Raw genomic sequence first — 24,077 nt, 5'->3', positions numbered from 1 at the left:
AGGTAGAAATAAGGCTATATCTGCATGGGCGATTTTATAGCGCAATCTTGTAGCAATGTGACAGTGCTACAAATCGCATGTATGTAGAGCCCATGATTTCCTATGGGTTCGTCCACACGAGCGATGTTTTGTAGCCTACATTGCGAGACTACAAAATCGCGGCATGCTCTAAACAGCTGCGATTTGCTCTGTTTTATAGCCCATGTTTCCCTATGGAGCCTCCTTGTTTATCACATCGCATAGCACATACTTGTGACTTTCATGCTATGCGATTTTACCATTAGAAAGTCCTATTAACTTTTTACACGGTACGTAAATATAAAAAAAGTCCACATTTAACTTACAGTTCCGAAAACCAGTACATCAAAGCGAATTCCATAAATTTTCATGAGAGTCCTTGATTCCACATTGCTGGAATCCTTGAAAAACTTGGCAAACCTGAAAAACAGAGCATGGACTACAGGTTTATTTTACATATCGTAAACTGTAAGTGGTAACAACACTCCTTGCTAGTATGTGTGTCACTGGAGTACAAAGCTGCAGGAATTCTAGAACTCGGACTTCCATTACAACTGAGAAGAAGCTTCAAGGCGTTTTCTATCCTTGTAAGATTGTTGGCCTGATCGGTGGGGGTCTGATGACCAGCTGATTGAAGGGGCTGTGGTGCTCCTTGAATCAGCTGCAACTACAATGCTACAATGTTTACACATGAACATTATCGTGCTCCTACTTCAGTACGCCATAGTATTTATAGTGGCCGTTCTGAGAACTACAGGCTTGTCCCATTCACTTCCTCATTTTGTAACAAAGTGCTACAATAAAATATCTCCAAATGTTAGGTTAAGGCATAAACAGCGTAGATATAAGGGTGATAATTATGCAAGGATTGCAGATGGAAATAGCAGATGACTGCAAAAATCAAACCTTATCTAGAGCCATCACACAATCCCAGTAAGAGTAAAACTTTCACATTCAGACCATTCTCAAGGACACCCGCAACATTGTTTCTGCATACCTAAAATCTGATTAACTAATTTGGTCCATGTAAAACAGGCAGTCATGTATGAAGGACTACCTGTTTACTGTGAATGGAGGTAGGCGGGAATAATCCCTGCCCCCTCCACCTCCATTCTCTGAGCGATTATAGTTATAGGACAATCTGTCAGACATCTGCACCCGACAAGTCGTCCTATGTAAAAGGACCCTTACCCTAGGAAGCCTTTTAAAATGCTACAGTATTGCATCATACTGTATAAGCAAATCAAATGATCACAAGTTCAAATCCCCAATAAGGACAAAGAAAAAAAGAAAAAAAAAATTCCCAGTCGCATCAAAAAACGTAGCAGAAAATGTGTCAGTGGCCCTGTTCACAAAATAGGTTAATAAAATTACATTCATATCTCAAGGGAAACCGCTACCTGGCCGGATCATGTACACAAACAGCTGTGTGTTTGCTTACCTGAAATTATATCCGGGAGAAACGTTGTGATCGAAGGCTCTATTGTCCAAACGTCGAAATGAGTACTTTGGAACACAGTGTGTATATTTCTTGTCCAGGTCGCAGTTCCAACTAATCTGAATTCCCATAACTCCACCCTTTGAAAACAAGGCAGTGTGCTTTCTCAACAAACTGGCAGAGCCGCTTATATGGCCGATTCTAAGAATATCTTTAAAAGAGGATTCACACAAAGAAAACAATCTGCTTGCATCTGTATTGGATGCAACTCCTTACAACATAACTGGATAAATCTTCTACAATTTTTGAGGGAAATGTGCAAGGATTAGGACATGCTGTGGATTTTAAGCTTCACAAATATTTTTCTGCCGCACGCAAATGGGGTTAATATAGAGAACACACACTTGCAGTTGCCATGCTTCTGGCGCTATTTTTTTTCTCTGCAGAATCTCCAATAATTCCACAAAGTGTGAAACAAACCTGCTTCATAAAATGCTCACACTTAGGCTTGTTTTACCATAGCGGGAATGCAGGTGCGTTTTTATAATGTTTTTTTTTTTTAACTTCTCTTTATTTATCACACATAATATACGATACAGAAGAAAGAAATATAGGATATCAAAATACAATTCAATGCTGTACTTAGGATTTTCCGTCTAGGGTTTACTTTAGCTGTATCTTCATGTTTTATTCACATGTTTATTATTTTTTATTTAACAAAATAAAACTTGTGTTACATATGTCTAAGGTCTGAAATAACTGAATAACTATAAACAATTGAACTGAAGCAATCCGTGCTGGTCTTGTTTTTATTTCTGTTTATATGCTGTTTAGTCTGTAGATAGCGTGGCGTAGGACTCCAGCCATGTGCCCCAGATCTTGTGGTATTTGTTTGGGCACCCTCTCTTTTTATATATAATTTTTTCGTATGGGATTATCGAGTTTACCAATTGAATCCATTGTGTGGTCGAGGGTGGGTCCGTGGCCATCCAGTGCATGGCTATCTCTTTGCGTGCTAGGAAAAGCACTTCTTTAAGAAATATAGAGGTGTATTTGGGCCAGTGCTCCTCCTCCAGCATGCCAAACAGAATTATCTTGGGGTCAGCGTTTATGATGTAGGGAGGTTCTAATAGTTGGTTTATTTGGACTATTACATTGGACCAGTAGGTCTTGATAGCTGGGCAGTTCCATATTAGATGCCAGAAGTTCGCGTTTGGTTGGTTGCACCTATGGCAGGAGTTTGACTGGGTGTTTCCCATTTTAAATAGACGACTGGGGGTTATATATGCTTGATGGACAATGTATAGTTGAATCAATTTGTTGTTTATAGCGGGGGATACTGTTAAGTGGGATTCCTCTATTTCTGTCCATTCTTCCGGTGTCAGGGAAGGAATACAAGTTTTCCATTTATCGAAGGCGGGAAGTGGATTAGAGTTTAGCTTTGCAGAGAGTAGGTGTGTGTAAAGGGTTGAGATCAGACCCTTGGGGCCTTGTGATTTTAGTATGCCGATCGTGGGGAATTTTGATATTTGGGTAGATGTCGGAGGGAACTGAGTGTTCAGCGCATGTCTCAGCTGAAAAAACCTGAATAGTTGCAGTTGGGGGGTCTGGAGTTGTTCACATATCTGGGTAAATGTAGGGAATACTCCTTCCTTATATATGTCGCCTATCGTGGTAATTCCCAAGTTGGTCCAATAGTGGGTATCTGGTATGGAAAGTAAGGCGGTCAGACCGGGGTTATCCCAGAGAGGGAGATCCGACATCACGTCGTGGAAATTTTGTAGTTTTTTAACTTCTCTCCAGACACTGAGTGCCAGCTTATGTAGGGGTAATACTTCGGCTGAGTTTGAGCATTCCGGGAATTCTAAGTAATTTAGTAAGTTGTTGCCTTTTACTTGTTCCGCCAAGTAACTGTCTGCCGTGGGCATCTTTTTAGAGCGGAACCATGGTTGGATATTCCTCAGCTGTCCTGCTAGATAGTATAATCGGAGATCTGGGAGGGCCATCCCCGCTCGGTCTTTTGGCCTTTGTAGTGTCGTAAGGCTTAGTTTGGGGCGGGTGGAATTCCACACAAATGATGTGATGAGGGAGTTGAAGGATTGAAAGAGCCGTTTAGGGATCTGTATTGGCATGTGTTGAAATATATATAAACATTTAGGTTGAATCGCCATTTTGATTAGGTTTATACGGCCTGCTACTGATAATGGTAATTTGGCCCATTTCTTAAATTTGTGTCTTAGAGTTTCTTGCAAGGGAATAATATTATCTTCTATGGCATTATGGTGTTCACGCGCCATGATTATCCCTAGATATCTAAATCTGGAGACTATTGCCAGGTTATATTTGGTAACATAGGGATCAGTTTTGGGATTAAGGTCAGTGTATAGAATTGTGGATTTGGTCCAGTTCACAAATAGTCCGGAGAATTGAGAGAATTGGTCTATGTAGGTCATGGCTTGGGAGAAGGAGATATCCGGGTTTGAAAGAAAAAGAATGGTGTCGTCCGCATATAGGCTCACTTTGCTTTCTACTCCCCCCCAACTGACACCTGTCACATTATCGGAAGATCGCAACCGGATTGCCAAAGCTTCTATAGCTATGGCGAACAGAGCTGGGGATAATGGGCACCCTTGACGGGTGCCTTTCGTAAGTGGGAATTCTGCCGAGGGGACCCCATTTACTATTACGTTAGCCTTTGGGAATTTGTATATGATGTTGATCCATTGTCTGAACTTGGGACCGAACCCGAAACGCGTTAGGCAGGCTTCCAGAAAATTCCACTCCAGGGAGTCGAATGCTTTTTTAATGTCTAGTGAGACGAGGGCCCAAGGCATGTTGTATTTCCTGCCAAGCTGGATCACTGTTTGTACTTTTCGAATATTAATCGTGGTGGATTTACCTGGCATGAAACCGGTTTGGTCAGGATGTATAATGGATAGTATTACTTGGTTCAGCCTGGTAGCTAGGATTTTAGTGAGGATTTTATAGTCTACATTTACCAATGAGATGGGCCGGTACGAGTTACAGTCCACTGGGTCCTTGTCAGGTTTTAGAAGGACTATAATAGACGCTTCATATAGAGAAGGAGGGAGGGAATTTCCTAGTTGGGCCTGATGAAGAGTTTCGTGTAGAAGTGGGATTATTTGCTCGCTGTATTTCCGATATATTTCTATTGGGAGGCCGTCAGGTCCAGGGGATTTATTGGGTGCCATATCTTTAATTGTTTGTTGAATTTCCTCTATTGTTATTGGGGCTTCCAGCTGTTCTATTTGTTCGGTTGATAGTGTTGGAAATTTTAGGTCTTGTAGATAATTAAGAGTGTCCAGGAGTGATTTATCCGAGGATGACTTATAAAGGTCTGCATAGTATTCTTGGAAGCGAGCTGTTATGGACTGTGCATCTGTTAGTTCTGTGCCCTGCGTGTTTTGAATTTTTAAGATCGTATTTGTTTGATTTTCCTGTTTGATGAGATTCGCCAGTAAATGACTTGATTGGTTACCCAATTCAAAGTAGTGTTGTTTCGTAAAGAATAATTTACTTTTGGTTTTTTCATGTATTTGGATTTTGTATAAGCGGGCTAGGCCGAGCCAATTTGTTCTGTTAAAGTCCGTGGGGTTGGCAACATAGATTTTTTCGGCTTCTGATGTTTGAGTCTCAAGGTCTTTATCGGCCTGGGATGTTGATTTTTTAATATAGGAGATGGCTGATTTGAGGCTTCCCCTAAGGTATGCCTTGAAGGTATCCCACTTCAAGGCGTAGTGGGTGTTATTCTCATGGGCCTCTAGAAACATTGAAATATGTATTGGGGTTTGGTCATTAGTTTTTAGGAGTTTGAGCCAAAAGGGATGTACTTTCCAGGTGGGGGCGAGTCTACAGCTGGGGAATTTAAGGGTTAATAGTATTGGACTATGGTCAGACGTGCCTCGTGGGCAGTGTGTTACATCTGTTGCATAAAGTGCTAATGTCGGGGAAGATAATATGTAATCTATTCTTGACAGTGTGTTTTGGCCTGTAGAGTGGCATGTAAATTCAAGGGTGTCTGGATGTTTTGATCGCCAGAGGTCTATCCATCCTATACTTTCCACAAGTTGTTGCATTGGGGAGTTAATTGGGACATGTGGTCTGGGAGACAAGTGGAATCTATCTTTATTTGGGTTCATTACCCGATTGAAATCTCCCATGCAGATAACATATGCCGAGGGGAACTGATGGGCGAACGTTATTGCCGCCTGTAAAAGGTGGAGGCTATCGTGGGGCGGGTTGTAGATGCACATAATAACATATGGTTTAGAATCGATTTCGGCGTATACGAATACAAATCTGCCGTCAGGGTCTCTTTTAACATTTATGGGGTTCCATCTTAGTGATTTGTGTATAAGTATAGAAACCCCTCTAGAGAGAGAGGTGTGGAAGGAATGGCTCGTCCATTGTACCCAGGGTTTTTTGAGGGAGTCTGCTTTATCTGCGGTGAGATGAGTTTCCTGCAGGCCCACAATATGGGGGTTAAATTGTTTGCTGTGTGAGAAGACTGCCTTGCGTTTGTTAGTAGCGCCTAGCCCTCTCACATTCCAGCTAAGACATATCAGACATTAAAAAGTATTGTGATATATGGCTTATTCGGATGTTTCGGATAGTTGGGATGCATTTCTTTGTGCATTAAGGAGGAAATGTTATACCAGCACAGATTGGCTTGTACCTCAACTAGTACACATTTATAACAGTTTGAACAATTAACAATTAACATTCTGCTTGACCTAAATATATCGCAGATATCTGAATTTAGAAAAAGAAATAAGCTACAATCTGGTTGAGAGTAGCTGTTGTTGTGAGTGGGGGAAATTCTTCTGGCCTATAGGGGATTAGTTCTGGACTTTAGATCATAGGCTATTACCGCTATGGCGGTAGTCGGACTGCCGGCCGGTGCCTTGGAGCCGATCTGTAATTAAAGGAGATCTGCTGCTCCTTGACATATTCTTTTTCTCTCTGCTATCACCTATATGCCAGTGAATTATAAATCTAGATCTACTTTAAAGAAAATCCACATTATCTTTGGGTTGCTGCACGAGTTATTTCGTCTCGGGTGACACCAGATGCATGTGGAGCCATTCCGTGGCCTCGGCTGGGGACTGCAGAAAGATCACTTTGTCGTTCGCCACGATCCGCAGGCGAGCTGGATATGCCATTGAGTATTGGATGCCTCTATCTCGGAGTTTCTTTTTGATGTCCATGAAGGAGGCTCTTTGTTTTTGTAAGACCGCTGAAAAGTCAGGGAAGATGGAAATTGACGCATTATTATATTTGAGGGGGCCTTTCAGCCTGGCCTGGCGTAGTATTATGTCCCGGTCTCTACAGTTCAGAATTCTTGCCAGAAATGGCCGTGGTGGGGCGCCCGGAATTGGTGGTTTGGTCGGGACTCGGTGGGCTCTTTCTACCGTGAAGGAGGCTGAAAAGATGTCTTCGCCCAGCATAGTTTTGAGCCAGTTTTCTGCAAAGGATTCTGGTTGGGAGCCTTCGACTCTCTCTGGGAGGCCTATTATGCGTACGTTATTACGTCGAAGCCGGTTCTCAAGATCATCCGTTTTGGATTGGCAGAATTCTGCTTGCCTCACGGCTTTTTGGACTGCTTTAGGGAGCGGATGCAGGGTGTCTTCTACTTTCGAGATTCGGTCTTCCATTTCGTGCATCCTGCCCCGTATGTTTTGTAAATCTTGACGCAATAAAGTAACATCTGATTTAACTTCATCTATTTTCCCAGTAAGGGAGGACTTGCAGGTATTTATGGCGTCTAATAGTTGGCGCAGTGTAGGTTCTGTATTTTGTCCCGAGTCGGTTTCGTTATCTCTGGCTCGTTCGGCTCGGGACGGACGTGGTGACTGTTCTGATCCCTCGGTGCGGGAGAATTCTTTAAGTCGTTCTGCGGCGGCGGCGCCTTTAGTGCGGGTGCTCATGGTGAGTAGCTATGTAATCTATATTATTGGTAGGATCCTTGCTCGTATCGTTGTCTTGTTTAATTTAATGGGGCCGGTCGTGTTTCTCCTTTATGGGTCTTAGAGGTTACTCTCTAGTTCTGGATGAGATCCCAGGTGGTCGTTTAGTTTCAGTGACGTTGGGCTAGTGTAGCTGTATAGTGCCTGGTAAGTAAGGAGTATAACTGTATTGTTTGCTGATGTAGATCAAATTAATTTGTAGTTATCGCAGACTGCATAGTCTTTTTACTGAAAGGTCTATGATAGTCCTCTGTGTTTTTGGCTATAGTTGCCGGCTGATTACCAGACAGTGTCTTCTGGGGGGGGGGGGGGGGGGGGTGTTTCTCTGTGACTATGTGGTTGGTAAAACTTCCCAGGATGTCCCCCCTTCCCCCGTCGTCTACTCACTTTTTTTGAGTGGCTCCTCCCGGAGCTGGGGTCCAGCCTCGATCGGTCTTTCCCGTTCCTTAGGTGCGGGGGTCTTCCCAGACGTGCACCAGGTAGTCTCTAGGTCGTGGGTTTCTGCGTCCGAGAGCTTTGCGCGGCCGAATATTCGATGCGGATGCTGCGGTCTCCCTCCGGATTTCCTGGTCTATGGTCTCAGGATATAGATGAGGGGTAGGGCGATCTCTTCGTGTCGGCAGGGGCAAAGTGCTGCGCGGCGCGTGTGATGCGCCCAGGGCCGGCAGCGGGGGGTGGAGGCGCGTGTCACAGTCTTTTCCCGCGAGGCGGATGTTACGGCTGGGAGCGGGAGAATCCCCCTATCGGCAGAAAGTGGGGGGGTGGAGGTGGTAGCCTTCTAATGGGGTCTGTCTAGCGCCGTTTGCCCACTAGCTCTCGCAGGGATTGAGAGCGGTCCAATCTGTCACTTGTGCTCAGAGTCGGCAGTGAAGGGGTGCCGATGTGCCGCTCTGCCCCCCCCCCCCAAAAGTTCCCCCAGGTGCGGACCGTCCTCCGATGTTCAGCGGAGGTAGAGGGAGACTAGCTGTGGAGGTTCGGCAGGGATCTCCGGCTCCGGCGGCTTTGCGGAGATAGAAGGAGGCGGGCTGTGGAGGCTCGGTGGGGGGTCTCCGGCGCCGGCCGCGGGGCGAAGGCAGCGGCGGCTTGTGGAGGTAGAGGGGAGCGAGCTGTGGATGCTCGGCGGGGATCTCCGGCGCCGGCCGCAGGGCGAAGGCAGCAGTGGCTTTGCGGAGGTAAGAGGCAGGCTGTGGAGGCTCGGCGGAGATCTCCGGCGCCGGCCGCGAGGCGGGGGCAGCGGCGGCTTTGCGGAGGTAGGAGGCTGGCTGTAGAAGCTCGGCGGGAGTCACCGGCGCCGGCCGCGGAGCAAGGGCAGCGGCGGCGCGTTGCGGGTATGGACGCAGGTCCGCTCTAGCGCCGTACTCATCCGACGCTGGGCGCTCCGGGGGTTGAGTGGTAAAGGGCACACTCACCCGGTGATGACAAAGGCCCGCTACGGAGCGCCGCGTCGGGTATGTCCGGGTCCGGCGGTGAGGGGGTGTCAGGCGCTTGGTCTCTCCCGGTGTCGCTGCGGTGTCTTTCCCCTGGAGGATAGGCAAGGTGCTCGCCTGTCGTCAGCGGAGATAGGGGAATGCAGGTGCCTATCGGGTGCCGACTGCAGGCCTGGAGGTAATGGCGGCGGTTGGCGCGCTGGTCGTTCCCGCCAGTTCCCGCTCCGTGCAGGGGAGTTCAGGAGATAGATGGGCTCCTTGGCTCAAGCCAGCAGTCGCAGCTGGGTTAAGGCAGTGTTTGGGTCCGGTCCGGTAATTAAATTAAGAGAGAGCGGCCAGGATATTTACAGGATTATGTGATCCCCTGGGGAGCCTCACTCAGTTGCGACCGTCCATCTTGGTCGCTGGCCACGCCCCCCCCGCGTTTTTATAATGTTAGTCGAGTAGTCAGACCTACAGCCAGGCCAGCAATTATGGGTATATTATGGGATCAGAATGAGACTGCATTACACCAAGATGAAACAGGCCTTAGTGAGCATTTTCCATGCAATTTACTCAATAAGGCTCAATTCACAAATCTGTATATGGGCTTCAGTCATTATTCTGTTTCTCTGCTCCAAAAAATTGAATTTAAAAAACAGCCAAAATCTGATCCGTTTTTATCTCCATTGCTTTCAATGGGGTTTTTAAAAAATGTAAAGCTTTCTGTTTGCTTACTTTTTATTAGGTGGTATTCATGTATCTTGACTAGAGATGAGCGTGTACGCTCGGATACAGCAGTTACTCGAGCATCGCTCTTCTCGAGTAACTGCTTAGTGGTCCGAGCGTGCTCGGGGGGAGGGGGGGGTAGCGGGTGAGAGAGAGCGGGAAAGCATAAGAAAACAGTGCTCATACACAATGTACTGCGTATGGACAGCGTTTCATATGCAGCCCATACAAGTGTATAGGGCTCACGCTACGTACGTAGAGAAATAGAGCATGAAGCGATTTTTCTCTTGCTTATAGATACGCAGCGTCGACATGCCAGTGTACAGCAATGAAAACCCATTGACTCCATTGACTCCATATCTCATGTCCGTGCAACGCACACACGATAGACGGGGAAGTGAGCGATGGTTTTGCTTTTAAAGACGGACGTTTTAACCTAATGAAAACTGTTGGAAAATGGACATAGCGGCCGGGCTTTTCAGTCATTGTATCATCATCATCAGCCAGCCAATCATTGTGCCTGTAGCCTATTGAATGTACGCCCCACCAAAAGATTAAAAACTCCCCTCAAATCTTGAACGAATGTCATTTTAACTAAACGAGAAGCAAACAGCCAAACAACAGATTTTAAGCGGGCTGAAAGACAAGGATGAGCGAATCGTTAACAAAAACTGCACGACGGGCGCAAGATAAACGATTATCGCCAAGACAACGGCTTTTGATCGGACTTTGAGCAATAATCGTTGTGTCTAAAGCATCCATAAGTCATGTGTCTAGCAGCTTGTATAGCAGTTCCTGCAAGTGTGGTTTTTGAAATGATAGATTACAAAATAGCCAGTGCTGAGAAGGAAGAAAGTACAGTCTTGCCCCACAGAGCAGTCATTTCCTCAGGCTCTACTACAGAACAAGCAGGGCTTTTAATGAAAATTAATTATAACTAACATACGAAAACTGTACCGATTTCACTGCAATTACTTTTGTGACCATATATACTGGAAATTGTTTTAAGGTGGTATAATCGTTGCATTATTGTAAAGCGTTTTTAGAGACAATATGATCCTCTGCACATACCAATAAAGCCATGTCCTGGAAAGATTCTCCAGCCTCCTCCACTAGGCTTCCCAGACGGAATATAGGACAGAATGGATTATTCACCCGATCATATATGCAGGATTTCAGATATTCAGTACTGATATTTGGTAAAATGTTTCTCCTATAAAATAATTTAAATGAAAACTTATGTGGAGTAAATAAGAGCAAAACACTACCTATTTGAAAGGGGTTTTCCAGGACCAAACTATTCATGAACTATCAAGATAGGTTGCTAGCTGATCTGTGGGGGACTCTACTGCTGAGGATCCCTGTCAATCAGCTGATTGACGCGAATGCTACTGTTACTTTGGTCCATGCCAAGTACAGTGCCACACACTGTATAGTGGTTGCACCTGGTATTGCAGCCAAATCCCTTTCACTTGAATGGGACCGAGCTATTCTCAGGCCACGTGACCGATGAACGTGACATCACATGTCACCCAATCGCCGCAGCCTCTTTAATCAGCTGATCGTCAGGGGTCCCAAGTAGCAAACCCATGACGATCAAATGTTGATGACCTATCCTGGAGTATTGCATTATCACAGACTACGTCTTTAATATATATGTTTTATTGTCCTTTAAGCAAGTCAAATAAAACTAACCACATACAGTAATGTCCATTTCAAGAACATACTAGAAAATATAAAATGGGTTATATTGTATATTGCCTGACTTCATATCATGTATGCTTCTATATATTATAAGGCTTCACTAATATAACAAATGTAAAAGAACAAAATCATGTTAAAGAAAAATGATAATTTGGAGATCTGGTTATTTTCAGACTGCTTATTCTCTCTCCGAGAAGTGTGATTGAGTGGAGCATTTGGTTCCTAGGTTCATTTCCACTTTTATTTTCACCAGCAAATTGTGAATGGGAGCAATCCTGTGTTCATTCCTCTTGTAATGTTATTTTCTTTATCTTACTGTATTAAAGCATACCCGAGTTTTCAAAAAAACTTTTCAGAACTAGCCCAAGCCTTTATTGGCCGCTATTTTGCTGCTGCGCGCGCCCGATTTGAGCTCTATCACTTCAGTTTTCCATGTAGATCTTCCTAGTTTTCTGCTGCCCCGCAGTTTGTAATCTACTTGCAGGTGGGGTCATGTCCTCACCCAGCCATTCTCACACTTCCCATGATGCCTTGCGTAGCCCTACAAGGCAGCAACGGAATACCTATCCCTCAGCAGCATGTAGTAATTAGCAGGGTTCCTATTACTAGAGGAGCCAAATACCCAACAGGCAGAGGATTGCAGAGCCGATAGAAGGAAGACTCCTAATTAACTTCAAAATTTAGTTTCAATGGTAAAATTAAAGATTTTTTAATGCAAGTCTATTACAAGATTGAGGATACACACGCTGTTATATGAGCCCACGTTATGTGAAAAGTTATTATCCATTTAAGTACTTACTTGGAGAAATTGAATTTGGGGTACCAGATGTTATTCTTTATAAGCACGGTGAAATTTTCAGCAGACCCGAGAAAAGCAGGCCTGAAAGAAGGGTTAAAAAAAAAAAAATAGTTAAGAACAAAAAGAATACTGAAGTCTGATATCATAGCCCCAAAAAGCAGAAGACTCCACAGAAATAACCAGTTAGAAAATTCCCAAGATAAAATAATGCTATATTACAATAGCTTGTGTTTAATTAGGGGGTTTCGGGTTTTCATCATTACAATTCAGATGTACTGTAAATACACTTAGCCATTTCTGACAGAATCCTGACTATCTGATCATTCCAGCACCCATTGTCCCAACTGATATTGAGATTCTATAAATTACTGTGTATAGATAGTAAATGGCATCACTCACTTGGGAACAGTTAGGTCGTTTTCAACCGGACACCACGCATCTACTTCACAAGTCTTGACAGTTTCGTTATAAGCCACACAGCGTCCAGTTTGTACTCCTAGATGATTACAACTTTTTTTAAATGACAAATTATTATGTGTAACGGTTTATTTACAACCCTTGCTTGTTTCTTTTATTCTCATTGTCAGTTTTTTAATATTACAAAACCTGGACAAATTAATAGGAAGATCCACCTTTTCAACCAACTTATTTGCGGCTGCAGTGCATCTGAAATGAAGTAGTAAGCAACTTTGCAAATAGTCTTAATTAAAAAGGTCCTACAGTTTTGCATGACTTAGGCACTGCCCTATTCAGCAGGCATTGGAGTAGATCTGTCCAGTAATATGGGTGCCAACTGTTAGGCTCTACTGATATGGAGGCCCAATGTACTGCATGTCTATCAGATGTGGACAGTGTACTTATGTAATTCTCCCTTCAGAAGAATGCAGATGACTGGGTTGTATTCCGACTGCGAGATCCTCACAGCAGGATGCGGACCCTGTGCCCCTGCAGTGACCCCCCACTTAACTATCTGGCGTCTTCACTCTGCAGTGTGCATGTGCCAGCTGGTGCACAGCCGCACATGCGCAGTGCAGAGTCGGCATCCATAGATGACGTAGCCGTGCGAGCCTCTGCGAGGCTCGTACTAGACTAGGACATGCCGCGATTTCCACCTCGTGAGCAGAATATCCCACTTGAGTTTTGCTCATGGGCATGGAAATGCATTTTTTAATGCATGTCCTATGGGCTGTATTTGCTGCAGGCGCCAGATCTCGCAGTACAAATACGCCCGTGTGCATTAGGCCTTACTTTGAGAAATTTTACAAGGTATGCAAAGTTATTCACATATATACTGTATGGTGTATTATTGTTCAATAACATGAGCTAAAAACAAAAACAAAAAAAAAAATCCCTACAGCTCCTATGCAGACCTATATGTTTCCACAGTAACAGGCTACAAACATGTGTATGGTCATATTCAGCAGTCATATTGCAGTATATCTGTCCCTCCTTCTTGATAAGAAGAGTCATTCAGAATTATGCTTATTTATAGGAACTGTGTAGAACACAATACTTGGGGTGCAGCATTAGACTGCCTCGGGAAAAGTACTGCTCAGCTTATAGCTGCATCTCTCCAGAGATCCAATGACAAATCAGGCATGACAGAATAGAGAAAAAATATCGGTTATAAAGAACTGCAGTTTGGGCCACATGCCCAAAACATTAAAGTTTGTCTTTGTAGGGGAAGCTTGCAACAGGAGGTAAAATAAAGTAAAGATAATGCTTGGGCAAAATGTCCTGTGGAACCCATTTGAGAAAAACCATCTTCAATGTGTCCATCAATGTAGATGTGCTGAAAATTGTAGAATTACAATTAAAATTAAAGGGGAGCTGTCACATTGTACATGCACTCCTTTACATGGACAGCGTGTGATGGAGCAGGAGGAGCCAAACGGATCGATACATAGTTTTGTGGGAAAAGATTTAGTATAAAGGTTACAAGTAGAGATGAGCCAATGTACTCGTTAAGGGCGATTTCGCAATTCAGCATCGCTATTTTCGAGTAACTGGCTACTCGGGTGAAAAGATTCGGGGGGGGGGGGGGGGCAGCGTGGTGGAGCGGGGGGTAGCAGTGGGGAACAGGGGGGAGCTCTCTCTCCCTCTCCCCCTCCCCTCTGCAACCCCCTGCTCACCCCCCGAATCTTTTCACCCGAGTAGTCAGGTACTCGAAAATAGCGATGCTCGATTGCGAAAATCGACCTTAACGAGTACGTTCGCTCATCTCTAGTTACAAGCTGCCCATAGAGGTCTAAGAAAATGTGTGATGGGAGAAAGATGCAGAAGAGGAGGGAGAGAGGTAGAGACATACAAAAGTGCTGCTGCTGAAGATCTAGTACAGCAATTCTCAACTGGGGTTCCGCCAGTCAAGTGCTCTAGATAGATACTGGTGAAATTTTGTCTAACAGATGTATCATACAATATCCTGCAAGCATGAGGAAAGACTATAAAAACACTGTGCACAGGAACGATAAAATAAGGATATTAGAAATAAACAGGAAGAAGAAAAACTAAAGATAATTAAAAACACGTTTGCCGTACAATATGGGGAAACAGACAACAATGCTCCAGAATAAAATATAATCTCAGGCATAATACATAAGTGGCTACAAGCTACAATACTTTAAACATGATTTTATAATTAGGCATCAGTGCTTAAGAATTGTCATCAAGTGAGTAAATAGAAAAATGGTAAGTAGTAATGGGACATCAATGCCAAAAAGCTCAAAAATAGCAGCTTATGATAAAGCAAAAAAGAGTCCACAAAGATAAAATGAGCCTCACATAACTCAGCGCACGATCAGCAGGAAAAGAATGGCAGGGCTATTGGTGATCAAACCCGTGTGTCACTATTTCATTAGCTTCATCAGGGTAACAATGTTGCAAATTGGCGCTAAATGTCTTCAGCAGCCGAGAGGAGCCAAAGGAGCATGAAAGTGTAGGTACTCTTTAAAGGGGTTGTCCAGCTACTAGACAAAATCCCTTTAATTCCGCTTCCTGTGGTAAAATAAAGTGACATGTACTTATCCCGCTGCAAGAGGGTTCAGCACTGCAGCCCCACTGTAGTCCCAGCGTTTGTTGTGACAGCTATCATCACCATAAGTCAAGTGACCACTGCAGCATCACATTCCCGAACTCCTGGCATCATGAGGCTCAGGATGTGAGCACCAATGCCAGGAGAGCGAGTGGTGACGCTATAGTGGTCACCTGACTTTCAGTGACAGCAGCTGTCACAAAGGTCAATTTTATCTTGTCAACTTTTTTTTTTTTATACCTGTATTCTCAGACTTGTATGTAACAGCCAAAGTTACTGAATAGGAAGATTTTATTCATTTTGGCACTTGCCAAGCTCTCTATGCATACAATATCCTGACACTGGCTGTGCTCTCCTTGTGCTCTCATCAGCAGATGTTCCATACAGAACAATCTAACTGTGCAGATGGGCAAGATTAAGAGCTCTTTCACTCTAGTGTCACCCACAAGAACATCTCCCACATATGAGCATGCAGTAGCAAGCAATGCACTGTGTACTTCGGCGTGCCGACATATCCCCATACAGTATCTTTGTGTAATACGTGCCAAGATAGAGCATGTTGCGTTTTTTTTTTTGTGCGTGCTGTGTGGGAAGCACTGTTGAAAGAAATGAAAGTTTACTACAGAGAGCCCCAAGAGTGAACTGTAAAAGTACTGCTATATTCCACAAGAAGAAAAAGAGTTACAGCAGCACTCCAAGGGTTCAGTCACACCGCTGGTGCAAGGCACTATGCAGTAGCCTAGTTAGGGTCCCGACTCCCCGGGTCCACCGTTGGTCATTAATGCAGAAAAGAAGAACCAGGCAGCATTCATTAAAATCCTCTTCTTTATTAGAACATGAGGAAGCAAGCAGCCACGTATCGATCCGTACTATCCCGGACGCTGACCAGTGGACTGGGCGGGTAAGTGTGTGAGCACACAGGTGTTACTTGTCTTGTCATCTACTTTATGTTTGGTGATTGGTAGAAGGATACTACTTATTGTGGGTTTGATGTAATGGAGCATTAGCTTGATAAAGACCTGAGCACAGGGTCGATACGTGGCTGCTTGCTTCCTCATGTTGTTCTAATAAAGAAGAGGATTTTAATGAATGCTGCCTGGTTCTTCTTTTCTGCTACTATATTCCAGCAGTCATGATTTGGGCATGCTGCTTGACGCTCTTAAAAAAAAAAAAAAAAAAAAAAAAAAAAAAGATCGCTGTCACCTGTGTATGATTTTTTTTGGCCCACAAATGCTATAGATTTTAAACCTGTAAACATTATACTCAAACATCTAGAGCAAAAGCATTAACATGAGTCCATACCATTGCTGTGTGTTCCTACATAACCCGGAGTGCAGTTATGACTGGAGATGCATACTGTGGAAGTGTCGGGTAGCTAGGGGGGAAAAAAAATTGTCAAAGCATAGTGATGAGTGTGCAAGTGCACAAGTACAAGGAAAGGTTTGTCTTTCAACAGACATTGTGTAATGCTTAAGTGGTCACTAACTTTTCAATCAACTTCTGCTTATATGACAGCCAGTATGATAACTAGCAAAACTGCCATTTACCTAAAATTACATTTTTGGGCTGAAAAATCACTCTAAAGTGCTTGCCGCTAGGGAAATCCCTACCTAGCTCTTAACCTGCTGTCCACTGCCAGCTGGCAAGTGTGTTACTGGAGATGGCCCAAAGCAGGCAGATCATTGAAGTGTATAGGGAGAAGGAAGGGAGAAATACTCGCACAGAGGTGTCTCCTGGAGCTAATGGGGAGTTATCTGCAACTATTTATATCTTCGCTGCTCAGCAGTGCTGTACACTACCCCATGAGCTTATGTCTGTATTACAGGGTTACAGGTCTCTGTACAGTCTATCAGACAGCACAGCAGCCAGGCACCCCCCAACAGTTCTAAGAGAATTGAGAATCAGATGTATACTCTACAGAGGTGGTAAAATTGCAAAGAATATAGGATACAGGCCATAAATAGTACAATTCCTCATGTACACTCACAGCAATTTATTCTGAAAAGTCATCTGAAAAGGTGGGTAGGTTTTAATTTTACTGTGGTGGCAACGCAGAGTAAAGACCTGCTGCCAGGTTCTGCAGACTGATTGCTGGGGTCCCCGCAACAAGACACTATATAAATAGCCTTATAGGGGATTCTGTCACCACAAATATGGATTTTTAGCTAGCAGCAGAGTGTTGCTGTGAGATAAGTCATTGTAAGAAAATACTGGATTTTTTGTTTCCGTTAAATCCTTTTCTCAGATGTTCATTAGGGGACAGAGCACCCACCCATTTGTTTTGGGGAAGCCGGCTATTCTCTGCTCTGGGCTTTCCCCTTTATTTCGTTTGGTTATAGGTTTTATTCTAGTTCTCATGTTCAGTTAGCCTTAGGGCTCTTAATCTCCTAATGCTTGCGTACAAACTGGTTTGGCTTAGTGGATGCAGGAGGAGTATAGCTGGTAGGAGGAGTTAACTCTTCTCTTGCTTAGTGTCCGCCTCCTAGTGGCAGGAGCTATAGCCAATATCTTGGCTGTATCCCCCAATGAACTTCTGAGAAAAAGCGAGTAACAAAAAAAAATAAAAATCCTGTTTTCTCAGCTGTGTCATTGGGGGAGGACACAGCAAAGGCCTCAGGATGTTTAAAAGCAGTCTCTAGTGGTGGGCCAAAAAATACTTCTGATATGATCAAGGTACTGCTGCCTAAAGAATCCTGCAACCAAGAGAAGCATCAGAAGATGCAAAAGTAAGCACCCAGTAAAATTTGTGAACACATGAAGCAAAGACCAGGTCGTAGCCTTGCAAATTTGAAGCACCAAGGTGTTATGGAACACCACCGAGGAAGCACCCACCCCTCTAGTGAAGCGAGACATGACCCGAAGGGGCAGAGTTCTGCCCTTAGTGCAGTAGACGCCGGCGATTGCTGATGGACTTGGAGGCTGCCAGACCTCAACGAGAGCCATCAGGGATAAGGAACAGAGAATCAGAGTGGCAGAAGGATCCTGTGCAATAAAGATAGATCTGCAGTGCGCACATGACACAAATTGTGAAGACAACATTCCATAAGAGGTTTAGGCTGCGGACAGAATGAGGTCCTTATTGGAGGTGGAAAGTCTAAACCACCTTGGCGCAACAAAGATGGAACAGGATGGAGTACTGCCTTGTCCTGGTGAAGCACGAGAATGGGAGATTTGCATGACAACGCAGCGAGTTTAGAGACACAGCAGATCAAAGTTATGGCTACCAGGAAGAAGACTCTCCAATATAGCAGATGGAGGAAAAGGTCATGCATCGGCTCAAAGGGAGATAATCGCAATGTATCCAAGACAAAGTTCAGGTCCCATGGTAAGGATAGGCCATATGTGCCCCCCCCCCCCCCCCTGAAGAAATGAATGCACTACAAATTTGAAAGCCAGAAGGCATTGAAAGAGAACTAATAATACAGAAACGTGACCCTTTAAAAGGAACTGAGACTCAATCCCATATCTACAGACATTCATGGAGGAAGGAAAGAATTTTTGGAACGGAAAAATGCATGGGCTGGAGGTGATGTGGCTCACACCATCTGGACCTCTGGGAGTTGAGAAACCACTGTACTCTAAGGCCGTCTGCACACGGGCGGAAATCCCGCGGCGGTATTTCCCGCGGGATTTCCGTCACTGAAAGTTTGCATAGGAGTGCATTACAATACGCACTCCTATGCAGACGGCCGCGGTTAGGCCGCGCGAAATCTCGCGCGGCAAACAAACCGCGGCATGTCCTATTTTTGTGCGGGGCTCGCACTCACCCGGCCGCCGGCTCCGGTCTGCGCATGCGCCGGCTGCGCGGCAGCCGGCACATGAAAGAGCCGGGGCCGCCAGGCGCGGGCGAGTACGCGCTCGTCTCTGCAGGCTCTCGGGTCGGGTCCCGCGGCGAGAATTCTCGCTGCCGGATCCGACCCGATCGTCTGCAGGCGGCCTAAAGACTGTAAATCCAACAGCTATGCCAACAAATGCAGCGTATATTAATGTGGATGAAGCGCTGGGCCCTGCCGTAGCAGATCTAGTCTGAGTAGAAGAGGCTAGATTGTGTTGACCAGTAGACACACGAGATTAGCATAGCAAAGGTTGACACAGCCAGTCTGTCACTATGAGGATCATTGGAAGGCCCTCCAGTTGGGCCTTCTTGAGGAGTCATAAAATTAAAGTAGTTGGGGGGTGGGGGGTGGGGGGGGGGGGGGATGTACAGAAAAGAGAACTGATTCCACGGCATTGCTAGGGCATCCAGCGCTATGGCTTGAGGATCACGAGTACATGACAAATGTCAGAAGCTGACTGTTAAGTCTGGATGCCATCACATCCATGTCCAGCAAGCCTCATTTGGCGCATATGTCCACAAAAGATTTCCTTGTAAAGTAGTTGGAATGCGTATTGGAATTTGAGACCAGTGAGTCAAGGACAGGTGGATTGCCCCCAAGATCCACTGCATTGATATGGATCGACAATTCCGAGCTGGTCCACTGTCCTTGCATTGTCAAGCTGCCGAGAACTCTCCCCAGTCCAAGACAAGGGCTTCTATGGTTATCACCTTCCAGAGTGGAAGGAAGGACCTTCCTTGGGAGAAGTTGGGCGAAGTCCAAGTAGGGATCAAGTGAAGGAAGATCAGAGGCCAATCCAGGAACTTGCACAATCTGTTCAAACTGAATAGGAAGTGAGGGCTCTTTGCTAGCAGGTCACAAGGTCACAAAAAAGTTAGGGATTCCCTATTCAACCACCTTTGGGAGACAGGGAATCAGCAAGGAGGTTAGAGCAATCCTAATGTTGCTTTTAAGTAGGGAATGGGGGGGAGGGTTCTGTGAAAGTCCGACCCAAAAAAGTCCAAGGAATGCCAGTATCTGGAAGACCAGCATCAGAAAGGTCTGCCTCCTATGAACACTAAGCTAAAACTGATTTAACTTAGTGTTACAGGATGGGTATAGCTGGTAGGAAGAATTAACTCTTGTTTTGCTAAGTGTCCACCTCCTAGTGGCAGGAGCTATACCCAAGGGTCTTCATAGTGACCCCCAATGACACAGCTCAAACTCATTTTTAAAAGCTGGCACTATTTATGTAAATTAGGCCAAGTCACGAAGACAGGCCACATGAGCCCCAGGTTACGCCATCTTAATTTTTCTCACACCCCTCCAACACCTCCCCTTGCCACAGATGTCAGCACAAGCATGGGATTTCATCGCTGCTTACGCTGACAAGGGAAGGTGCTGGAGTAGAGTGAGAAATGGCTGGATTGTGTGACTTAGGACTCTGTGATGCAGGTCTATTTAAAAACCTGGCGCCATTTATGTAAAGTAAGTTTTTCCTGCAATGATTTCTCTCTTGATTTCTTTAACAAACATATGGTCATATAGTGCTGTGCTGTCATATTTGTGTTGCCATATTTGCAGTAATGGAAAATAAGCTATTTAAGGAGATTCTGAGAACTCTAATAAAATGGATTGTAGAAAGTTGACAACCGCTTTAACAAGTCAGATCTATGCAAATCTAGAAGATATCTACTTACCTCTGGACATTGGCGTTGTGTTTGATTTGGTGTCAAAATTAGATTGGTCATCACAAAGAAAGCATTTTCTTCCTGTAATACAATTCAGCAGAAAATTGCTTAGCAAAACATGGATCCTGGTCCCACGTACGCCTAACAAAAGGGGCGAAAGATCAGGAAAAAGTTGCAGAGGATTAGCAGTCCAGTATACTTGAGATTGTCCTTAAGACCTCTCTCAGACAGACAATTGTCCTGGTTACACCTCCAAAATATAGTTTATATAAAACCTATTGTCCTGTTTAACTCAACCCTCCAGTTTTTGGCACAAAATTCTGTCTTGGGACCAGAGGGAGTATGTTATCTGCAGTTTTTCTCTGATCCACTGGTTCTGAACTCAGTTCCAGGTAATCCAAGATGGCCATCACAATTTTCTAACTACTTATTGCACACTGTGCACTGCTCCCCGATTGGCCAGCACTGACAATCTAACACCATCTAACACTACCAAAACACTGGTGATTAGTTAGTCGACCATTGTGGACAGCAGAAACAGGCTCTGTAGCTGGCGGATTTAAAGCCCAGCAAACAAAAACTGCAGGTAATATATCCCACTCCGGTCTGGAAACCCAAGGGTCGCTTTAAAGCTTCCCAAGATGTGCAATGAATCAAACATGTTTTCCATGTTTTGGTGCAGTCCATAACTTCAGATGCCCTAGATCAGTGATGGCGAACTTTTGACAGACTGAGTGCTCAAACTGCCACCCAAAACCCACTTATTTATAGCAAAGTGCCAACATGTTGGGGACGGGGCTTATCGGAACGTATGATTTTTACTTCCGTCACTATAAGAATGACAGGGCCGTTTCAAAATAGACAGGGAGGAAAATAAAGGTAGCAGTGTGTCAGATACCTGTTATTTCTGCAAGTACTATTACTTGCACTCTCTTAAGGCTGACAAGTGAGCATATTCCAGCTACATTTATGAGTCTGTAATACTGATGAGGGTCCCAGTCTGACTGCAGGTCTCCTACAGGCATCACAGACTTCTATGATGCTCAGAGTTTGATTCAGTGAACCTGCAGTCAGACACTGAATTAGCAGACACATAAAAGCGGCTGGAACACACTCATTCATCACCAGCCTAAAGCACCTTTTACACGGGATGATTATTATGCAGATCACTCATTAGATCAAGCAGTTTGCACAATAATTGTGTAGCGTAAACGCAAGACCAATCCGAGCATAAAATCAATGTTGGTCTGCCAATAGGTGATTGTTCTTCCATGAATGACAGCCTCTTTACTGTGAATGGAGGAGGGCGGGCCAGAGTAATGATCGCTTACCCTGTGAAAGCACAGGAACAATCATCGCTGGACCAACTTTCTGTGCCTCAGTGCCCGACAGTTGTCTTGTGTAAAAGGGGCTTTAGGCCTTATTCACATGGACTACAAAAACGCATGTATGTGAAGCCCATGGTTTCTCTCAGGCTGCAAAATAGCTCATGTGAAAGAACCCATTGGAAACCATGGGCTTCACATACATGCGATTTTGTAGCCCGTGTGAATAAGGCCTTACACAACATTTGTCTTCTGTGCTGTAACCGGATGCCAGTGTAGTCAGAGAAGTCTACAGAACTTCAAACTTCATTGGGGAAACTGATAAGAGTCTCACACAGATATAATATGGCACAGATCTGTCCATGTACGTAAGGACTACAAGCAGAACCTAGGGATCATTCACATCAGCATTCTTGTTTCCCATTTTGCTATTCCATTAAAGGAACAGCAAAATAGACTAAAAAAATTCTCAACTTCAATTATGATCTCTTCAGTTCTATTCCATCTCTAGGTTTTACAGAAGGAAAAAAAAACAAAAACCGTAGCACAGACTGCGGTGTACAGTCACGGAACAAAATGGAAAGGTTTCTGGTTGGTTTAATGTTGGCTGTCTGTTTAATGGATCCATTTTTTAAATGCCCATGCAGAAGAGAAAATATACAAAGCCGTTCTCTAGTGATAAAATAGATTGTTAAAAACGATCTAAAGGAAACAAACTGATAAAAATAGTGCAGCTTTTTATGGCTCTGTCTACAGGATTCATTAAAAAAAAACCAAAAACACACAACCATAGTTTTATTTGGTTCCATTTTGCCATGTTTCACTTAAAAAAGAAAATAAGTAAATATAACAAGCAGCCTGCTAAAAACACTTGTGTGAACGAGTCCTTTCATACACAAACATGGAAGATGGTTTGCAGGTCAAATCTATGATTGCATGCTATATAGAACTAACCTGAGGGGGTATAATGTAATCGGCAACATCCCAGACCCTGAATCCAAGTTCCGATGTGTTTGTCGCTGCAACGCCTTTCACTTTCGATGTCACAGAACTGATTACAGTGTCAAACTCCTGGTAGCCTTTCTCCCAGACAAACACCCACCTGTAAAACAAATATATGTTTGAAAGCAGCTGGGCAGTAGATGAGACTCCGGCCGCTCTGTCGTTATACTCTTATTTCTGATGGGAAATGAATGAAACTTTCTATGTGCAAATGTAAGGCTAGTTTCACACAAGCAATCCTGGCAAAATCGCTTCTTTGTTCCTGAGATCAGTGAAAACATCAATGGTTTCCTAATCTGCTTTTTATTGCATCAGGCGGGGGAAATGGGAGAGAAAAATAAATAAATAAATCACAGTTTTATCGCCTGTGCGAAACCACCCCAACGTTGATATAAGGACTTTCACACACAATGCAGTTTTTCCGCAATTACCAAGCACCACACTAATCGTAGTACAATGCTCCCATTCATTTTAAAGGGCTTATCAGACCTGTGCTTGAACGCGGTGTTGGTAACTCCAGTGATTTTAGAGTGCTGTCTGTTCTATTTTTTAGCATTTCAGCATTTAACATACCCCATCACCTATTACAATGATGGGGTGCGTTAAAATCCCTGTCAAACACTGTGATATTCATTCAAAAACGCAGTAAGAAATCGCTGTAAAATGCGGCGGTTCCGAGCAGCGATTAACTGAACACGTGTGAGAGGCTTAAGTGTTTGCAGTATCAGAGAAAAAGGATAATGTATTGCAGAAAACTAAACCCTTGAAGGGAGAGTCTACTACCCTGTTGGGCCGCCTCTAGCTTGGCTATAAGGTGATACGGGCAGGCATTGAGGCCCTAGTACCCTGTTGGGCCGCCTCTAGCTTGGATACAAGATGTGATACAAGCGGGCATGGAGGCATACATGAATAATTTCTGCTATGAGGCTGCTTTCATAAGAATCGAGAAAATCGTGCAAGATTTTTGTGTTGTGAGACGCACAAATATGAACCCCATTCTTTTAAACGGGGTCATCTACATGAGCAATTTTTTTCCCCACGTCGCTGTGTGGGGGGAAAAAAATCATGGTATGTCCTATCTTTTGGCGATTCCGTTGGAACACCTCGCCTATTGTTTTAAATGGGGCCTGAA

General features: G+C 44.3%; 1 protein-coding gene across 2 annotated transcripts in view; it reads right to left on the bottom strand.

Annotated features, from left to right (window-relative positions):
- P2RX4 (purinergic receptor P2X 4) overlaps positions 1–24,077 on the bottom strand; it is a 46,820-nt gene that overhangs the window by 19,925 nt on the left and 2,818 nt on the right. For both annotated transcript variants that reach the window (XM_066603271.1, XM_066603272.1), the window contains exons 2-9: positions 22,898–23,045; positions 20,628–20,699; positions 16,415–16,487; positions 12,481–12,577; positions 12,082–12,162; positions 10,650–10,791; positions 1,460–1,596; positions 345–438 (exon numbers count right to left, since the gene is read on the bottom strand). In XM_066603271.1, coding sequence (XP_066459368.1) covers positions 345–438; positions 1,460–1,596; positions 10,650–10,791; positions 12,082–12,162; positions 12,481–12,577; positions 16,415–16,487; positions 20,628–20,699; positions 22,898–23,045 — 844 coding nt within the window. The remainder of the gene's footprint in view (positions 1–344; positions 439–1,459; positions 1,597–10,649; positions 10,792–12,081; positions 12,163–12,480; positions 12,578–16,414; positions 16,488–20,627; positions 20,700–22,897; positions 23,046–24,077) is intronic.

This window comes from Eleutherodactylus coqui, chromosome 5 (genome assembly GCF_035609145.1).
Source record: "Eleutherodactylus coqui strain aEleCoq1 chromosome 5, aEleCoq1.hap1, whole genome shotgun sequence".
In the NCBI taxonomy this organism is placed as follows: domain Eukaryota; kingdom Metazoa; phylum Chordata; class Amphibia; order Anura; family Eleutherodactylidae; genus Eleutherodactylus; species Eleutherodactylus coqui.
Note: the sequence above shows the minus strand (reverse complement) of the source record. Positions and strands in the feature narration are given on the sequence as shown.